The sequence below is a fragment of the Dreissena polymorpha genome, chromosome 8, assembly GCF_020536995.1.
Source record: "Dreissena polymorpha isolate Duluth1 chromosome 8, UMN_Dpol_1.0, whole genome shotgun sequence".
Classification (NCBI taxonomy): domain Eukaryota; kingdom Metazoa; phylum Mollusca; class Bivalvia; order Myida; family Dreissenidae; genus Dreissena; species Dreissena polymorpha.
The window spans coordinates 77,632,604-77,646,551 of NC_068362.1; the positions used below are offsets into that span (position 1 = coordinate 77,632,604).

General features: G+C 32.7%; 1 protein-coding gene across 3 annotated transcripts in view; it reads right to left on the reverse strand.

Annotated features, from left to right (window-relative positions):
• LOC127841939 (uncharacterized) overlaps positions 1–13,375 on the reverse strand; it is a 13,787-nt gene extending 412 nt beyond the window's left edge. Inside the window, exons 1-7 of one of the 3 annotated variants that reach the window (XM_052371086.1) lie at positions 12,976–13,375; positions 6,802–6,897; positions 3,246–3,417; positions 2,461–2,549; positions 1,944–2,081; positions 1,160–1,444; positions 1–1,034 (exon numbers count right to left, since the gene is read on the reverse strand). The exon at positions 1–1,034 is cut by the window's left edge and continues 412 nt beyond it. In XM_052371086.1, the coding sequence (XP_052227046.1) occupies positions 295–1,034; positions 1,160–1,444; positions 1,944–2,081; positions 2,461–2,549; positions 3,246–3,417; positions 6,802–6,853 (1,476 nt within the window). In that variant the 5' untranslated portion in view covers positions 6,854–6,897; positions 12,976–13,375 and the 3' untranslated portion in view covers positions 1–294. Of the gene's footprint in view, positions 1,038–1,159; positions 1,445–1,943; positions 2,082–2,460; positions 2,550–3,245; positions 3,418–6,801; positions 6,898–12,975 lie in introns of all 3 variants that reach the window. The other 2 variants (XM_052371085.1, XM_052371083.1) reach the window with 2 other exon arrangements.
• Positions 13,376–13,948: the final 573 nt, after the last annotated feature.

Here is a 13,948-nt window from a genome sequence, read left to right on the forward strand (position 1 = left end):
TGTTGTAATATATCAGGCTCGGCACGAATAATATAACGGCAAGCATCGCCTAAGCCTTGCCTGATATATTACAAAAAGATCAGAAAGTAACCTGTTATTCTCTTTATACGGCGTTCATATCCAATGTGTAAAATGAAAATACATGTACAAACCATTATGTGAGATAATGCATTGTACCAATAATATTCAAACGACTCAACAAAGTCAATGTATATTAAAAGCTACACGCTGGTAGTATATGGTATATAAAAATCAGAAACAACGAATTGCTCCTTGTCGATGGACGTACAATTGTCATTGACTGAGTTGCGTTTGGACATTGTTACTTTCAGGCATTGTTTTAAACTGTCTTAGATAATTCCACAATTTAAGTGCGTCTGAAAATATTATCAACCCGAATACGATGGACATAAACGTTATTCCAATATAGCCAATAGATTTTGACACAGGCCGATTATCAGTTGCCGAGGTTTTCTTTCGCAGGGTGGACGTAAGTGTCGTTTTGTCTAGTCGTAAACGTCGTACGATATTTGCAACCTGTTCTTCGATTGTAAGGTTGGCAAATGAGTTTGCAGAGTTTCCAATAAGCTTTTGAATGTCTGAACATTGGCACATGCACATACCAGGGGTTGTAGTTCGTGATGTCGGCGTTTGAGTTTGTGTAGTTGGTAACATGGCCGTCTGAGTTTGCACATTTACTGACGTCACCGTCTGCGATTGTGCAGTTGGTGACGTCGACGTGTGAATTTGCGCAGTTGATGACGTCAATGTGTCAGTTTGTGTAGTTGGTGACGTTGACGTGAGAGTTTGTGTTGTAGATGACATCTCAGATGGAGCTTCTGGTGACGTCAACATCTGAGTTTGCGTTGTGGGAGACGTCGACGTCTGGGTTTGCGTTGTTGCTAAAGCCTGTGTAGTCTGTGAAGTTGTAGATGATGAGCTTTGGGTGGTCGTTACCTGTAAACTGTAACTGCTACAGACTTCTGTTGGCACTTCTGCTGCATCCTTTATACTGACGTTGCTAACGTGGGTTTCTTCTGAAAGAAAGGATGTCGTAAACGTGTGCACTAAAATTCCTATAACAAAATAAAAGCAACGACACCTGATTATGTATTTGTATCAAAGGAGACATACAGTACAACCATGTTAGTTAACTAACCTCCAAGCTGGTAGCACTGTTTGACTCCAAATGTTGCATTACTATTTGCTGTAGTCTGAACAGTCGAAAAGTAGAACGGGTCGTTGTGGAAGTACAAGATGCAGTTATTTCCCATGGCTGCATGATCGAAGAAGAAAGCCCAGCAATTGTGTGTGTTCTGCCATATCCTCTGCAAGCACTCGCTGGCACACACCGCGACACTTCTATTTGCAAGCGCCAACTGGTTAAGTACAACGCCCTCCGTCGGGACTCCATTGGTTTTATTGAATGTACACGTGTCTAAAACTTATATAAACATCGTTAGGTGGAAATATTGCAATGTAAACATAAAAACAGAAGAATACTAAATTTAACAATAAAGTCAATGAAAATATAATAACAATTATATTTTCAAATATTTTAATAGTTTAAAAACTCAGAAAGTGTACAATGGAAAGTACATGTATTAAAATGAAATATATACAAGATAACCTTTGAGAAAGTGAGGGCTGCATTGTTATCAAAGCACTGAACCCCTTACCACTCAGATACGTATTTTGACGCATGCGTAGTACCTTAGAAAGTGATATTTAATTCAAGACCTTTCTTACTAAATTCAAGTTGTAAAGGCTTCATTTCCAACCCCTAATTACTGATTAGCAGCAAACAGCATAAAACATGAACAGCATGCGAGTTACTCGCAGGCTTTTCTGGTTTAATGCTGGTTGTAAAAGCCATTTTCACGTTGCTTCTTTATACGCGTCACACACGTGCCATTCATTAGAATTATGAAAGCACTGCTCACATGACTTGGTCTCACAGACGAAGCGGTACTTGGCCGTACAAGAGTCCGTTATCCAGTTGCCACCAGTTTTGTCAGAGAGCCCGCATCGCTTTTGCGAAGCATCTTTAGGCTCAGCTGGTAGGTAATGGCTATACCAGTCTGAAATGTACAGAAACGATAATCCAATGGATAGTTGAATAGTTTATTTATGTTTTAGAAAGTTTTCCTTCATTGCATTCGTCCATTTCTATGTGTAGACAGTGCGTATTGCTATTTTTTAGTAAACATACGGTGTATGCAAGTGTCAGTAACTTTTACAAACACAATATCATTCAGCAGACAAGATAAATAATTAATAGAGTAAATATATTCTTTTATAATCCGTAATCGACACTCTTCTTGTGGCAATGTTGTATTTTAAACGCTCCATTAACGTACAACATTTCGATTTAAACTTAGTTTCAAGGTTAAATGCTTATACAACTCTCATTGTTATTTGTTATATTAAAACTGAAGCAATCGACAGCAAAGGTGTCACCTGTATTTTGCCATTTGCAATCCGTCCATCCGAATGTGCCATTCTGTCCGATGGAAGGATAGTGTAGTCCAATCCAAATGTGTTGCTGGCTGTAAACGTAGAAATGTTACAACGTACGAGGAGAGACATTTTAATTGTTGTCATATGCTCGAAGATGAGTATCACTTTGTAATTGAATGTAAAACTATATACACAATTACTAAGAGAATTATAACGCGTTGCAACGCAAAACGATTGAATAATTTGGAGAGTTCTGTTGTTTTCGTTATATTTTGTGACACTACGAGGATTGCAATATAAAGTATAAAATAGACCACTCTCTGTATGAGCACGAATGGCCGATTGGTTTAAGCGATAGACTTTTACTACAGGGGTCAGTGGTTCGAGCCCAGTTGAAGTTTAGTTTTTTTCTTTCTTTAATTTTATTCTTGATTTTTACTGGAGCTTTTTAGATTCAATGTTTACATTTATCAATATGAAGCATTTAATGACAAACTTAAATATATGCCAAAATCTGTGAAAAGGCACTTTTAAATCTAAAACAACTGTAAATATACGTATAGGTGTCATTAATGTGCTCTTCAATAACATTGGTAATTATTTATGCCACAAGGTAGTGATGACTTAAAACCACTATAGACAGCCCTATTTCCGTTCTATCTAAATTAAAACATTAACAAATTCGTGATTATAGTGTCAAAACAAATATTAAACCGATGTATTCGGCGATGATAGGTAATCGTATTATAGCAACCCAGTTAACATGGCCACAAGCTTTCACTCACATTTGCCAAAGAGTTTTGTACGACATCAAGACGTTTGTACGTTCCTCTGAATCCTCCACGTACAGTATCCCGCCAGAATTCTTGCACGTGACTTGGGCTTCGTCCCACGTCTTCTCGTAATCGTGAAAGGTGACCGCGAGTTTATGTGACATCAATGTAAACATGACAACTACTGGAAAACATGAACTTGTATAAATAATAAACAATGTGAGCGCAATCGTGACTTATGCGACTTATGAACCAAACTTATATTTTGGTTCACAAAGCGACCAGAGTTCGTCCAGTGTAACTTGATTTTAGATGCTGGATCATTTTAACTGCAATAGACATTTATGTTGACATTTAACTAGACTTTTATCATAGTTTGATAATAAATTCATTTCATACCATAGTGCCGTTCTCAGAATTTAAAACAACAACAACAGCACCAACAACAACACACACGAAATAACAACAATGGGCGTTGCCAAAAATACAATTACTGCATCTCTTATAATGGAATCCTCTTTAATTGTATACTGCTTCAGTTTTCTTTTTCCGATCATTTAGCGTAAATTCTACTCGTCAAGTTCTACCAGATGAAGTATAAAACATCAAAGCACAATTAAATATGTTATCAATATCAGTTTATCAATATGTTACGTTAAATGAATGATTAAATGCTCGAAGTCAAGTGCGTGTAGGTAAACCTTTAAGGTAAAGCCTCAAGCCTTTCGAAGAAGGCGGCATATAGAAGCTGCACTGTCAACCTGTATGTCTGTCCGTCTGTGTGTATGTGCAAAGTTTCTTGTCTCACACATGAAATTGCCATATATAGATTTGGAAATAACTTGCCATAAATATCCACCATCATTAGACGATGTATCGCGTGGAACAAAAGTCTATGGTCTCAAAAGTCAAGGTCATACCCGACCAAAAAGTCAATGGTCAAATCTGGTAATAACATAGTTCTAAATTTCATGTATTTTATAAAAGATCATAGTTGCATTTTTAAACATGTTTGCACAAACATAAACCATCATACGAAGTGTCGCGTATAAAACTCTTCTCCATACCTCAAAGATCAAGATAACACTTAGAGGTCAAAGATTACAGATACAAAATTGGTCATATTTTGGCTTGAAAATTCTTTTCTCAGCCATAACTTTGCCAGATATTGGTGGATTTAATCAAATCTTGCCGCAAAAGTAATCCATCATATGACAACTTGGTCGCTTGTAATACTTGTCTCCTAACCTTGAAGATAAAGGTAACACTTATGATTCAAATGTCATGCACCAGGCCATTCAAAAAAGCGGATAACGACCGCCACGTTGAGATGGTATTTTATTAGTTAAACCTGATTCCCTACATCAGAGGTCACTGTCAAAATTAGAGGTTGATGGTAAAATTTGTCATTTAAACATTTTGTGTCGCGTGTATTACCCGTCTCATTCCCCCATAGGTCAAGGTCACACTATGAGGTCAACAGTTAAATTTGACCATAACCAGTTTCTTTGCGACATAAGCGGAGTTGGGAGACAAAGTGGAATATTGGATCATCCGTGCGCTATTGCCACGAGTCGTGTTTGAGATGAAAATAATCGAACACGATACAATAGTCAGTTATCTAATGACCCATTTAATGACACCTTCATGCAACAAACTATAATAAACATTAAGCGAAAATTTTGAGGAGGGACTGATATATAAATATTTTACAACTTGAGATATAATGTTGCGCGACATCAAACGAATTTGTTTTAATTATTGTTCGTCGTTTATTATTGTGTTGCGTGTATGTTTGTAATCTGAAATGTAGTTCGCAGGGAAATAAGAATCGCAATGAGACTAAAACTAATGCAATGAAAACAATTTATACTTTAATCTAGCATGCCATAAATAATAAAACATAAGAGATATGAAAATGTACAAAGATGGTTATGGTATTTCAAATATTTCAAGAACTTTTTAATGACACAAATTATTATATAACGGCTTACCAGAATATGAAAACAGTCTTTAATCTTTAATGTCTACAAATTGCTACACATTTGTTATGAACATAAGAACTTAATTGTATTTTAAGTGAATTTATTCATATTATGAGTGATTTAATGCCAATTAATATGCACCTATTTAAACACATGTTTATAGGGGACCCATGGTTGATATCAAAACCAGTTTTACAAATATCATAATAATTCACAATTACATATTTACATTTATACATAAATTGTGTAATGAAACATGCCAAACCATAAAAACATCGACCTTTAAGTATCTTACTTTAATGTAATTATTCAATAATCTCTCCAGATAGAGTCTGAGGTTAATGAATGTTTTCGGTTCATCAATTTTTAATCATCATTATTTGCAAATATCGAATTAGATCTGTTTGATGAAATGGATTAATAACTCCGTATCAGAATGTTAATGTCGGTCGAATCATTAGTTTGCAATTAATTAATAATAAACCATGGCCTATAAAAAGTATTGATATGTTTTTAATGTACGCGGTTCGTATTAAGTTTTATCAATTATTTATCAAATATAAAAATATTATTTTATAAACCTTATTTGCTTTCGAAGCAAAATTTTTTACAACTTACAAACATGTATTTTTTTTACTAAAACCTTAAAATATGCTATACTTATGATATATTTGCGATACTTTTGATGTTTATGTTCTATTGAAATATATATTTCATAGTTATCAATTGGTTTGTTTATTAGTTTTCACATAGTTTAAACATATTTATTTTATCTCGTAAGGCTTATCTGAAACGCTCTCGATTCCGTTACCTGGGAATAGAACGAGTATATGGTGTATTTGAATAGATTGAAAGAACTGTGGGGATCGACCTCCCGATCGCTAGGCGGGCACCATGTCCACTACGCCGTGGCGACATAACAAACATATTTGCTCGTAACGTTTATGTTCGAGTTTTGACTACAGAGGTGTACCATGTTTATGACATTTACACTAGTAAAGTAAAGTACATTATATATGTAATACAATTTTAATTAGTTCCACGACAAAAATGTAAAAAATCAATGACATTTCCATATTCAAAATGCATACATTAATGTTAGACACGGTCAGTCCCATAATGTTTAAATAAAACATGAACTGGATTTAAATACTTAATTTATTAGAAGAAAACTCGTTAAGGCATTATTTGAAGATGTGGCTTTGTGTATTGAAATCGACATTTCAAAAACGTGTCAGTTTTCAGTTGCTTATAACAATATTTTGGCTACAAATAAATAGATCCTGTGCTGTGAATATAAGAGAATGTAATCATAATGTATTTCAACACATGCGCGTGTATGATTTTATTGTTCAAATGATAATGCCGTGAAGAAATACATAAAATTAAGTTATAAAATATCAATATAACGTATCGTTTTGTTGGCAAAAAGGGTATTCCGTTGAACGGGGGAAGCCGTATTCGATCCATGATTACATTGCTTATATGTATTATGTATGCTAAGCAGGAAGTATATATATATTATGTAGGAATCATGTGGTTTATGACAAAGGCAAACGATTATACAAACGAAACCGTCTCACCTTTCATGATGCCGATGTTGAGGATTGCAAACAATAGCCATGTGATAGCCATTGTGTTCGGAATGTGACGAAAGACTCACGTGAGGTCACCTTCAGCTGTATATTATAATTAAGAAAGAAAAAAAAACATGTTGTAAAAGCCTGTTATACATTCATTTGTAGCAAAACTGCAAAATACCGTTTTTAAAAACGCTTTTCAAGTCACGATGATGAACCTTTCGGGGGATGCTTTCATGCCATTAACATCTGCACTAGGCTCAGTATTTATAAAATGATATGCATGGTGCTTATCACAATACTTTACATGTAGTGAAAAGATATGTGCTTTAACTCTTGTTGAAACTTGATGGAACATATGTGATTGGAAACATATGTTAATACTCTCTTAATAACAAATCGTGCGTTAATACTCTCTAAATAACTATTCAAGCGTTAATACTCTCTAAATAACTAATCAAGCGTTAATACTCAACACATGACTAATCATGCTTAATACTCTCTTTATAACTTATCATGCGTTAATACTCTATAAATAACTTACTATGCATTGATACTCTCTTAATAACTAAACATGCGTTAATACTCTCTAAATAAATAATCATGCGTTAATACTCTCTAAATAACTAATCATGCGTTAATACTCTCTAAATAACTAAACATGCGTTAATACTCTCTAAATAACTAATCATGCGTTAATACTCTCTGAATAACTAATCAAGCGTTAATACTCCCTAAATTACTAATCAAGCGTTAATACTCTCTAAATAACTTATCAAGCGTTTATACTGATTACATGACTAATCATGCATTAATACTCTCTTTATAACTAATCATGCGTTAATACTCTTTAAATAACTAACCATGCATTGATACTCTCTTAATAACTAAACATGCGTTAATTCTCTCTAAATAACTAAACATGCATTACTACTCTCTAAATATCTAAACATGCCTTAATACTATCTAAATAACTAATCATGCGTTAATAATCTCTAAATATCTAAACATGCGTTAATTCTCTCTTAATAACTTATCATGCATTAATACTCTCTAAATATCTAAATATGCATTAATACTCTCTAAATATCCAAACATGCGTTTATACTCTCTTAATATCTAAACATGCGTTAATACTCTCTAATTAACTAAACAAGCATTAATACTCTCTAAATAACTAATCATGCATTAATACTCTTTAAATAACTTATCATTCGTTAGTACTCTCTAAATAGGTAAACATGCATTACTACTCTCTAAATATCTAAACATTCGTTAATACTCTCTAAATAACTAATCATTCGTTAATACTCTCTAAATAACTAATCATGCGTTAATGCTCTCTTAATAACTAAACATGCATAAATACTCTCTAAATGACTAGACATGCATTAATACTCTATAAATATCTAAACATGCGTTAATACTCTCTTAATAACTAATCATGCATTTATACTCTCTAAATATCTAAACGTGCGTTATTATTCTCTAAATATCTAAGCATGCATTAATACTCTCTAAATATCTAAACATGCGTTAATACTCTCTAAATAACTAAACAAGCGTTAATACTCTCTAAATAACTAATCATGCGTTAATGCTCTCTTAATAACTAAACATGCATAAATACTCTCTAAATAACTAGACATGCATTAATACTCTCTAAATAGGTAGACTTCCGTTAATACTCTCTTAATAACAAACCATGCGTTAATACTCTCTAAATATCAAACCATGCGTTAATGCTCTCTATAAATATCTAAACATGCGTTAATACTCTTATAATAACTACTCATGCTTTAATACTCTCTAAATAACTAACCATGCGTTAATCCTCTCTAAATATCTAACCATGCGTTAATACTCTCTTAATATCTAAACATGTGTTACTACTCTCTAAATAACTAATCATGTGTTAATACTCTCTAAATAACTAATCATGCGTTAATACTATAAAAATAACTTAACATGCGTTAATACTCTAAAAATAACTAATCATGCGTTAATAATCTCTAAATATCTAAACATGCGTTAATACTCTCTAAATTATTAATCATGCGTTTATACTCTCTAAATATCTAAACATGCGTTAATACTCTCTAAATAACTAAACAAGCATTACTACTCTCTAAATAACAAATCATGCATTAATACTCTCAAAATAACTAAATATGCATTAATACTCTCTAAATATCTATACATGCGTTAATTCTCTCTAAATAACTAATCATGCGTTAATACTCTGTACATAACTAATAATGCGTTAATACTCTCTAAATAACTAATAATGCGTTAATACTCTCTTAATAACTAATCATGCGTTAATACTCTCTAAATAACTAACCAATGCATTAATACTCTCTAAATATCTAAAAAATGGGTTACTACTCTCTTAATAACTAATCATGCATAATACTCTCTTAATAACTAATCATGCGTTAATACTCTCTAAATAACTAAACATGCATTATACTCTCTAAATATCTAAACATGCGTTAATACTCTCTAAGTAACTAATCATGCGTTAATACTCTGTAAATAATTAATAATGCGTTAATGCACTCTATATAACTAATCATGCGTAAATACTCTCTAAATAACAAATCATGCGTGAATACTCTCCAAATAACTAACCATGCGTTAATACTCTCTAAATATCTTACCATGGGTTACTACTCTCTAAATATCTAAACATGACTTAATACTCTCTAAATAACTAATCATGCGTTATTATTCATTAAATAATTAATCATGCATTATTACTCTCTTAATAACTAAATATGCGTTAATACTCTCTTAATAACTAAACATGCGTTAATTCTCTCTAAATAAATTAACTTGCATTAATACTCTCTAAATATCTAAACATGCGTTAATACTCTCTAAATAACAAATTATTGGTAGTCTGAAAAACGACTGCGTTAAAATATTGACACTGTTTCGATAAATTGCTCAAATGTTTTGTTTTATTAAATTTAATAAATTTTTGAAAAAAATTGACGCTCAGTACCAAATTATGATCTTTTTTGTCGATATTAATTTGATTTAAGGCAGAATATGATTATTAATACAAACTGAATTTCAAATTTGTCAAAGAGTCCGCCGTGATGCGACCCTATGGCACGCAACTCGGTCACGCTTTCTACCAGTCGGAACCAATCCTATACAAATAATGTTTAGTTGCAATTATTTTTAATGATTAAATTAGCCGACTGTACGGTTTTAACATGTAAAGAGATTGTGTGTGTATCATGCGATGGCAGAATTCAGAACTACCTTTATTACCTGTATTAAATTCATAGACATGCATAATTTTAATATTCTAAACAATATTCATGTATTTCAATAATAAATGTGTAAATGTGATTTTTTTACCTTAAAGGTACCCATAAAATATTATGTGTAAAGACTGTAGAATTTCACACAACAGAAAACAAACCAGAAAAAGTCAAATTAAAAGAAAATACAGTATGTAAGTATCCATACAATTATCTACTGAACTATAGATATATTAAAACAATGGAGTACCATAGACAGCTAAATAGAGATTCTTTTTAGCGGTAAGAAGTGACAATGACTCAAAGTCAAACTTAAATAAACTAATGTTTCCCGAACATTATATTTTCAATATAATTAACTTTTCCTGAAAATCCTTACATAGGTGTAGGGAATATAATGCCTATATGAAAAACATACGGCTAAACTATTGACCTTCAAATGTTAGATTGAATTTGAGCCGAAATGCGCCGTAATGCATTTTGGAAATCCTCTCGCTTGGCTTAATATTGTAACCGACTTTGATGAAAACCATGTAAAGGTTACATGATTGATCTTTATGTAGGACCTTAACATTGGTGTGGGTGGACGAAGGGCATTCCTTTACTTTCATTTTAATAATCGGGGAATTAAATAGTACAATGTACATGTAGTTTTGACAAAAACGTTTGGTTCTGGAAATGTATAATAATTTAGTGCGAGTCAGATGTCCTTTTTTACAATAATTAACTGTTATCCGACCATTAAAACGTCACCCTGGACTCAACCGGCTTTTTATTATATAAACCAGCCTTTACAGAGACTTCGGAGATGGGCGAAGTGTTAAGATTGTTAAAACGTTTCTGATTGCGGTGCGAACGTTGCATACGGAATCGATTCAGACAGCAGTTTTGTTGAATGTAGTTGACATGTCAGTATTTAATTTGATATTTTCATTAACTTATCTCTTCGTGTTTCTTTGTGTCGATGTTACCATTTTTAGCATGTCAATAACTTCAATCATTATTATTCTTCAGAACTTTTGCCATAATTATTTTATATTCTTTAATATCTATTTTATTAACACAAAAATAAATAGTGTACTTAAAAGCTGATACAAGGTTGTTAATATTGTAATTTTAACTATCATGTATGTTATAATTATTGTTGCTCAATCTAATATTATTGAGGGAAATAATATAACACTTCGTAGCATAAAGTGCTCTAAAGTTATGGATATACAACAATATACCTACAATCTACAGTTTTGTATGTTAAGGGAGCCTGCTTAAACGTCATTGTTGAGCCTATTTCGTCTTTTGAACAAATCCGTTATCAACCACACTGTGGAAGATGGAAGACAATGAATGTTGTCTAGTACTCCACGACCGAGGAAACGTCAATCTAACATTCAGATACATACATCGCCTTAACACTTTATCCCACAAAAATAATAACGGTCGATAATTGTATGTGATCTGAAAAGGAATTCTTTATCTGTCACCTTAAATTGCCCACATTTAGTTTTTTTCTCTTAAAAATCTAGGCTTCAGCCGACTCCGGGATAGATTTATTTGACAGTTACTTATTGCGCAGGCCACGCCGTTTGAGACGCCTTACCATTTCGGCTCAAAATAAATACAAATGTTGTTATATTATTGCAACAACGGTAACGTTTTTTAAAACCGCGTTTATAAACATGCTACTGCGGTTACACTAACACTAATAAATACTTTTATATGTTATATCACTAGTCATAAAATATCATAGTGGTCGTAAAATAATTACCCCCCCCCCCATTAAATTGTATTTAATGTTTTTGTATTTATCTAGCTTTAGCTAGACATACACACAGATTTTGTTTACCTGATATGTTAAAAAAAAAAGAAAAACCTACCTCATACAAGTTAACTTATTTATACGTGGTTTATCATAAAAAGTGCAATGCCACTCATCAGTATCACCTTGTCAACTATGACGGGGCGGACTTAATCTGACACAAGTAGATTTTTTTCCCAAGTAGTTTAATATCCAGTCAAAAGCACGATGAACATTTAAGAGTCAAAAAGTCCACACCCATGTGTAGCGCACGTAAACACGTTCAAATTCATAGCGCACTCCTTTTAACAATGTAAATTTACTTAACTCTAGAACAGTTTAAAGACTTTGTTTATTTAATCAATCCGTTGTGTTTTAGTAAATACAGTTAATAGACCATTAAGGAATACGGTGCTTGGGTGATAACTTAAACAAACAAAATCGTTTTAAAAATCCGAATATAGATAATTACGCCATATATTAATGGTCTAAAATGTACAGATTCTAAGAAATATGAATTTTTAAACAAACATGAATACAATGTGTTAAATTATTTACTGGTTCACGTACTATCCCAATGATAGATTGGTTTTGTCAATGCTATTAAATACACAAAGCATCAATAATGAGACAGCTCATCTACTTTCAATGGAACATGCAAATAATTCAGATATCAAAACAATAGCACAGTGATTTTTATTTTGAGAAATAAATATTATATAGAGGGAGAGAGAGACAGAGAGAAGGGGGGAGTGAGAGAGAGAGCGAGAGAGACAGAGAGAGGGAGGGGGGATGAGAGAGAGATTTAATATAAAGAAAAACAGCTTAAAGTAAATTCTGCTAAAGTATAAGCATATAGACATTATTATATTGAGCGTCTTGAAACCATACATAGTAACACATTGGCAAATTGGTTGCAGATGTCATACAAAAAATCACAATAAAACACATATGTACTACATCCCAAATGTACATCCATTAAACCTTTTGACGTAGATTGAAAGTTCGTAAATCATTTGCAATAACCAAATTAGTAACATTAAGACAGTAATGTCATGATAAATAACAAATAGAGTACGCAAATAAAACAAGGCGTTTACTTACAATTTAAGTTAAACTGGTCCATATTTCATACACATTTACAATTAATGTTTTCCAAACATATCCTCAACATAAATTGTAATTCCCATCTCTGTAGTCATTTTATCATGTGCCTTATTAGTTTATTGAATGTTTATGCTTCCAGAATAGTTATATTTCTTAAAATATTAGTTGACATATCTTTTCTTGCTACCTTACATTTTTTTTTTCGTAAACGTTATTTAATTGACTCGCTGTGGATTTTAACCTACGCCAATGCTTCACTTCCAAACACGTATATGAAAAACCTGTTTTTGCCGCATTGAAAAAGCGCGCCCCCAGCGGATATCTACAAACAAACCAATGTTACAGACGTGTGTTAGAGCGCATCATTGAATGTGAGATCTGCCACGGATTAAAGGCAGCCCTATTCAACACTAATCAATTGCATTGGAAGCTTCCAATATACGCTACATTTAGTGGTGGCGTCGTGTTATTTGGAGGGACACAATAATGCCATATTAATGTCTCGTTGATGAAATGACAAATTCCAAGTTCTTTGCAGATCAAGTAATATAGCTGCAACGCGAAGTTTTCGCTTTATAGTCCGTGTTTAAATTATATTGGTTTCAGTTCGACCTGACACAGACGCGCTGATTAAGAGCCAATAACACGTGTTCGACTATTAATGTTCCCATCAAGAATCTTGTAATCCGAGACAACATTCAATTACAAAAGTAAAAGGAATAGACGTCGGATTTTTCTCGCGAATACAAAGAAACCTAAAGTTCAATATATACATGTGAACATCACAAACCACATTTACTTCGATCAAATACATGTGTACATCACAAACAACATTTACTACGATCAGATGTGTGCGTTGTCTGGATTTTCTGCATAATTGACAAAATACTACAAAAATATCGGTACATATAATAGTTAAAATAGTGATATAAATCATATCCTTACATTAAGTACGGGTTAGATATAAAAA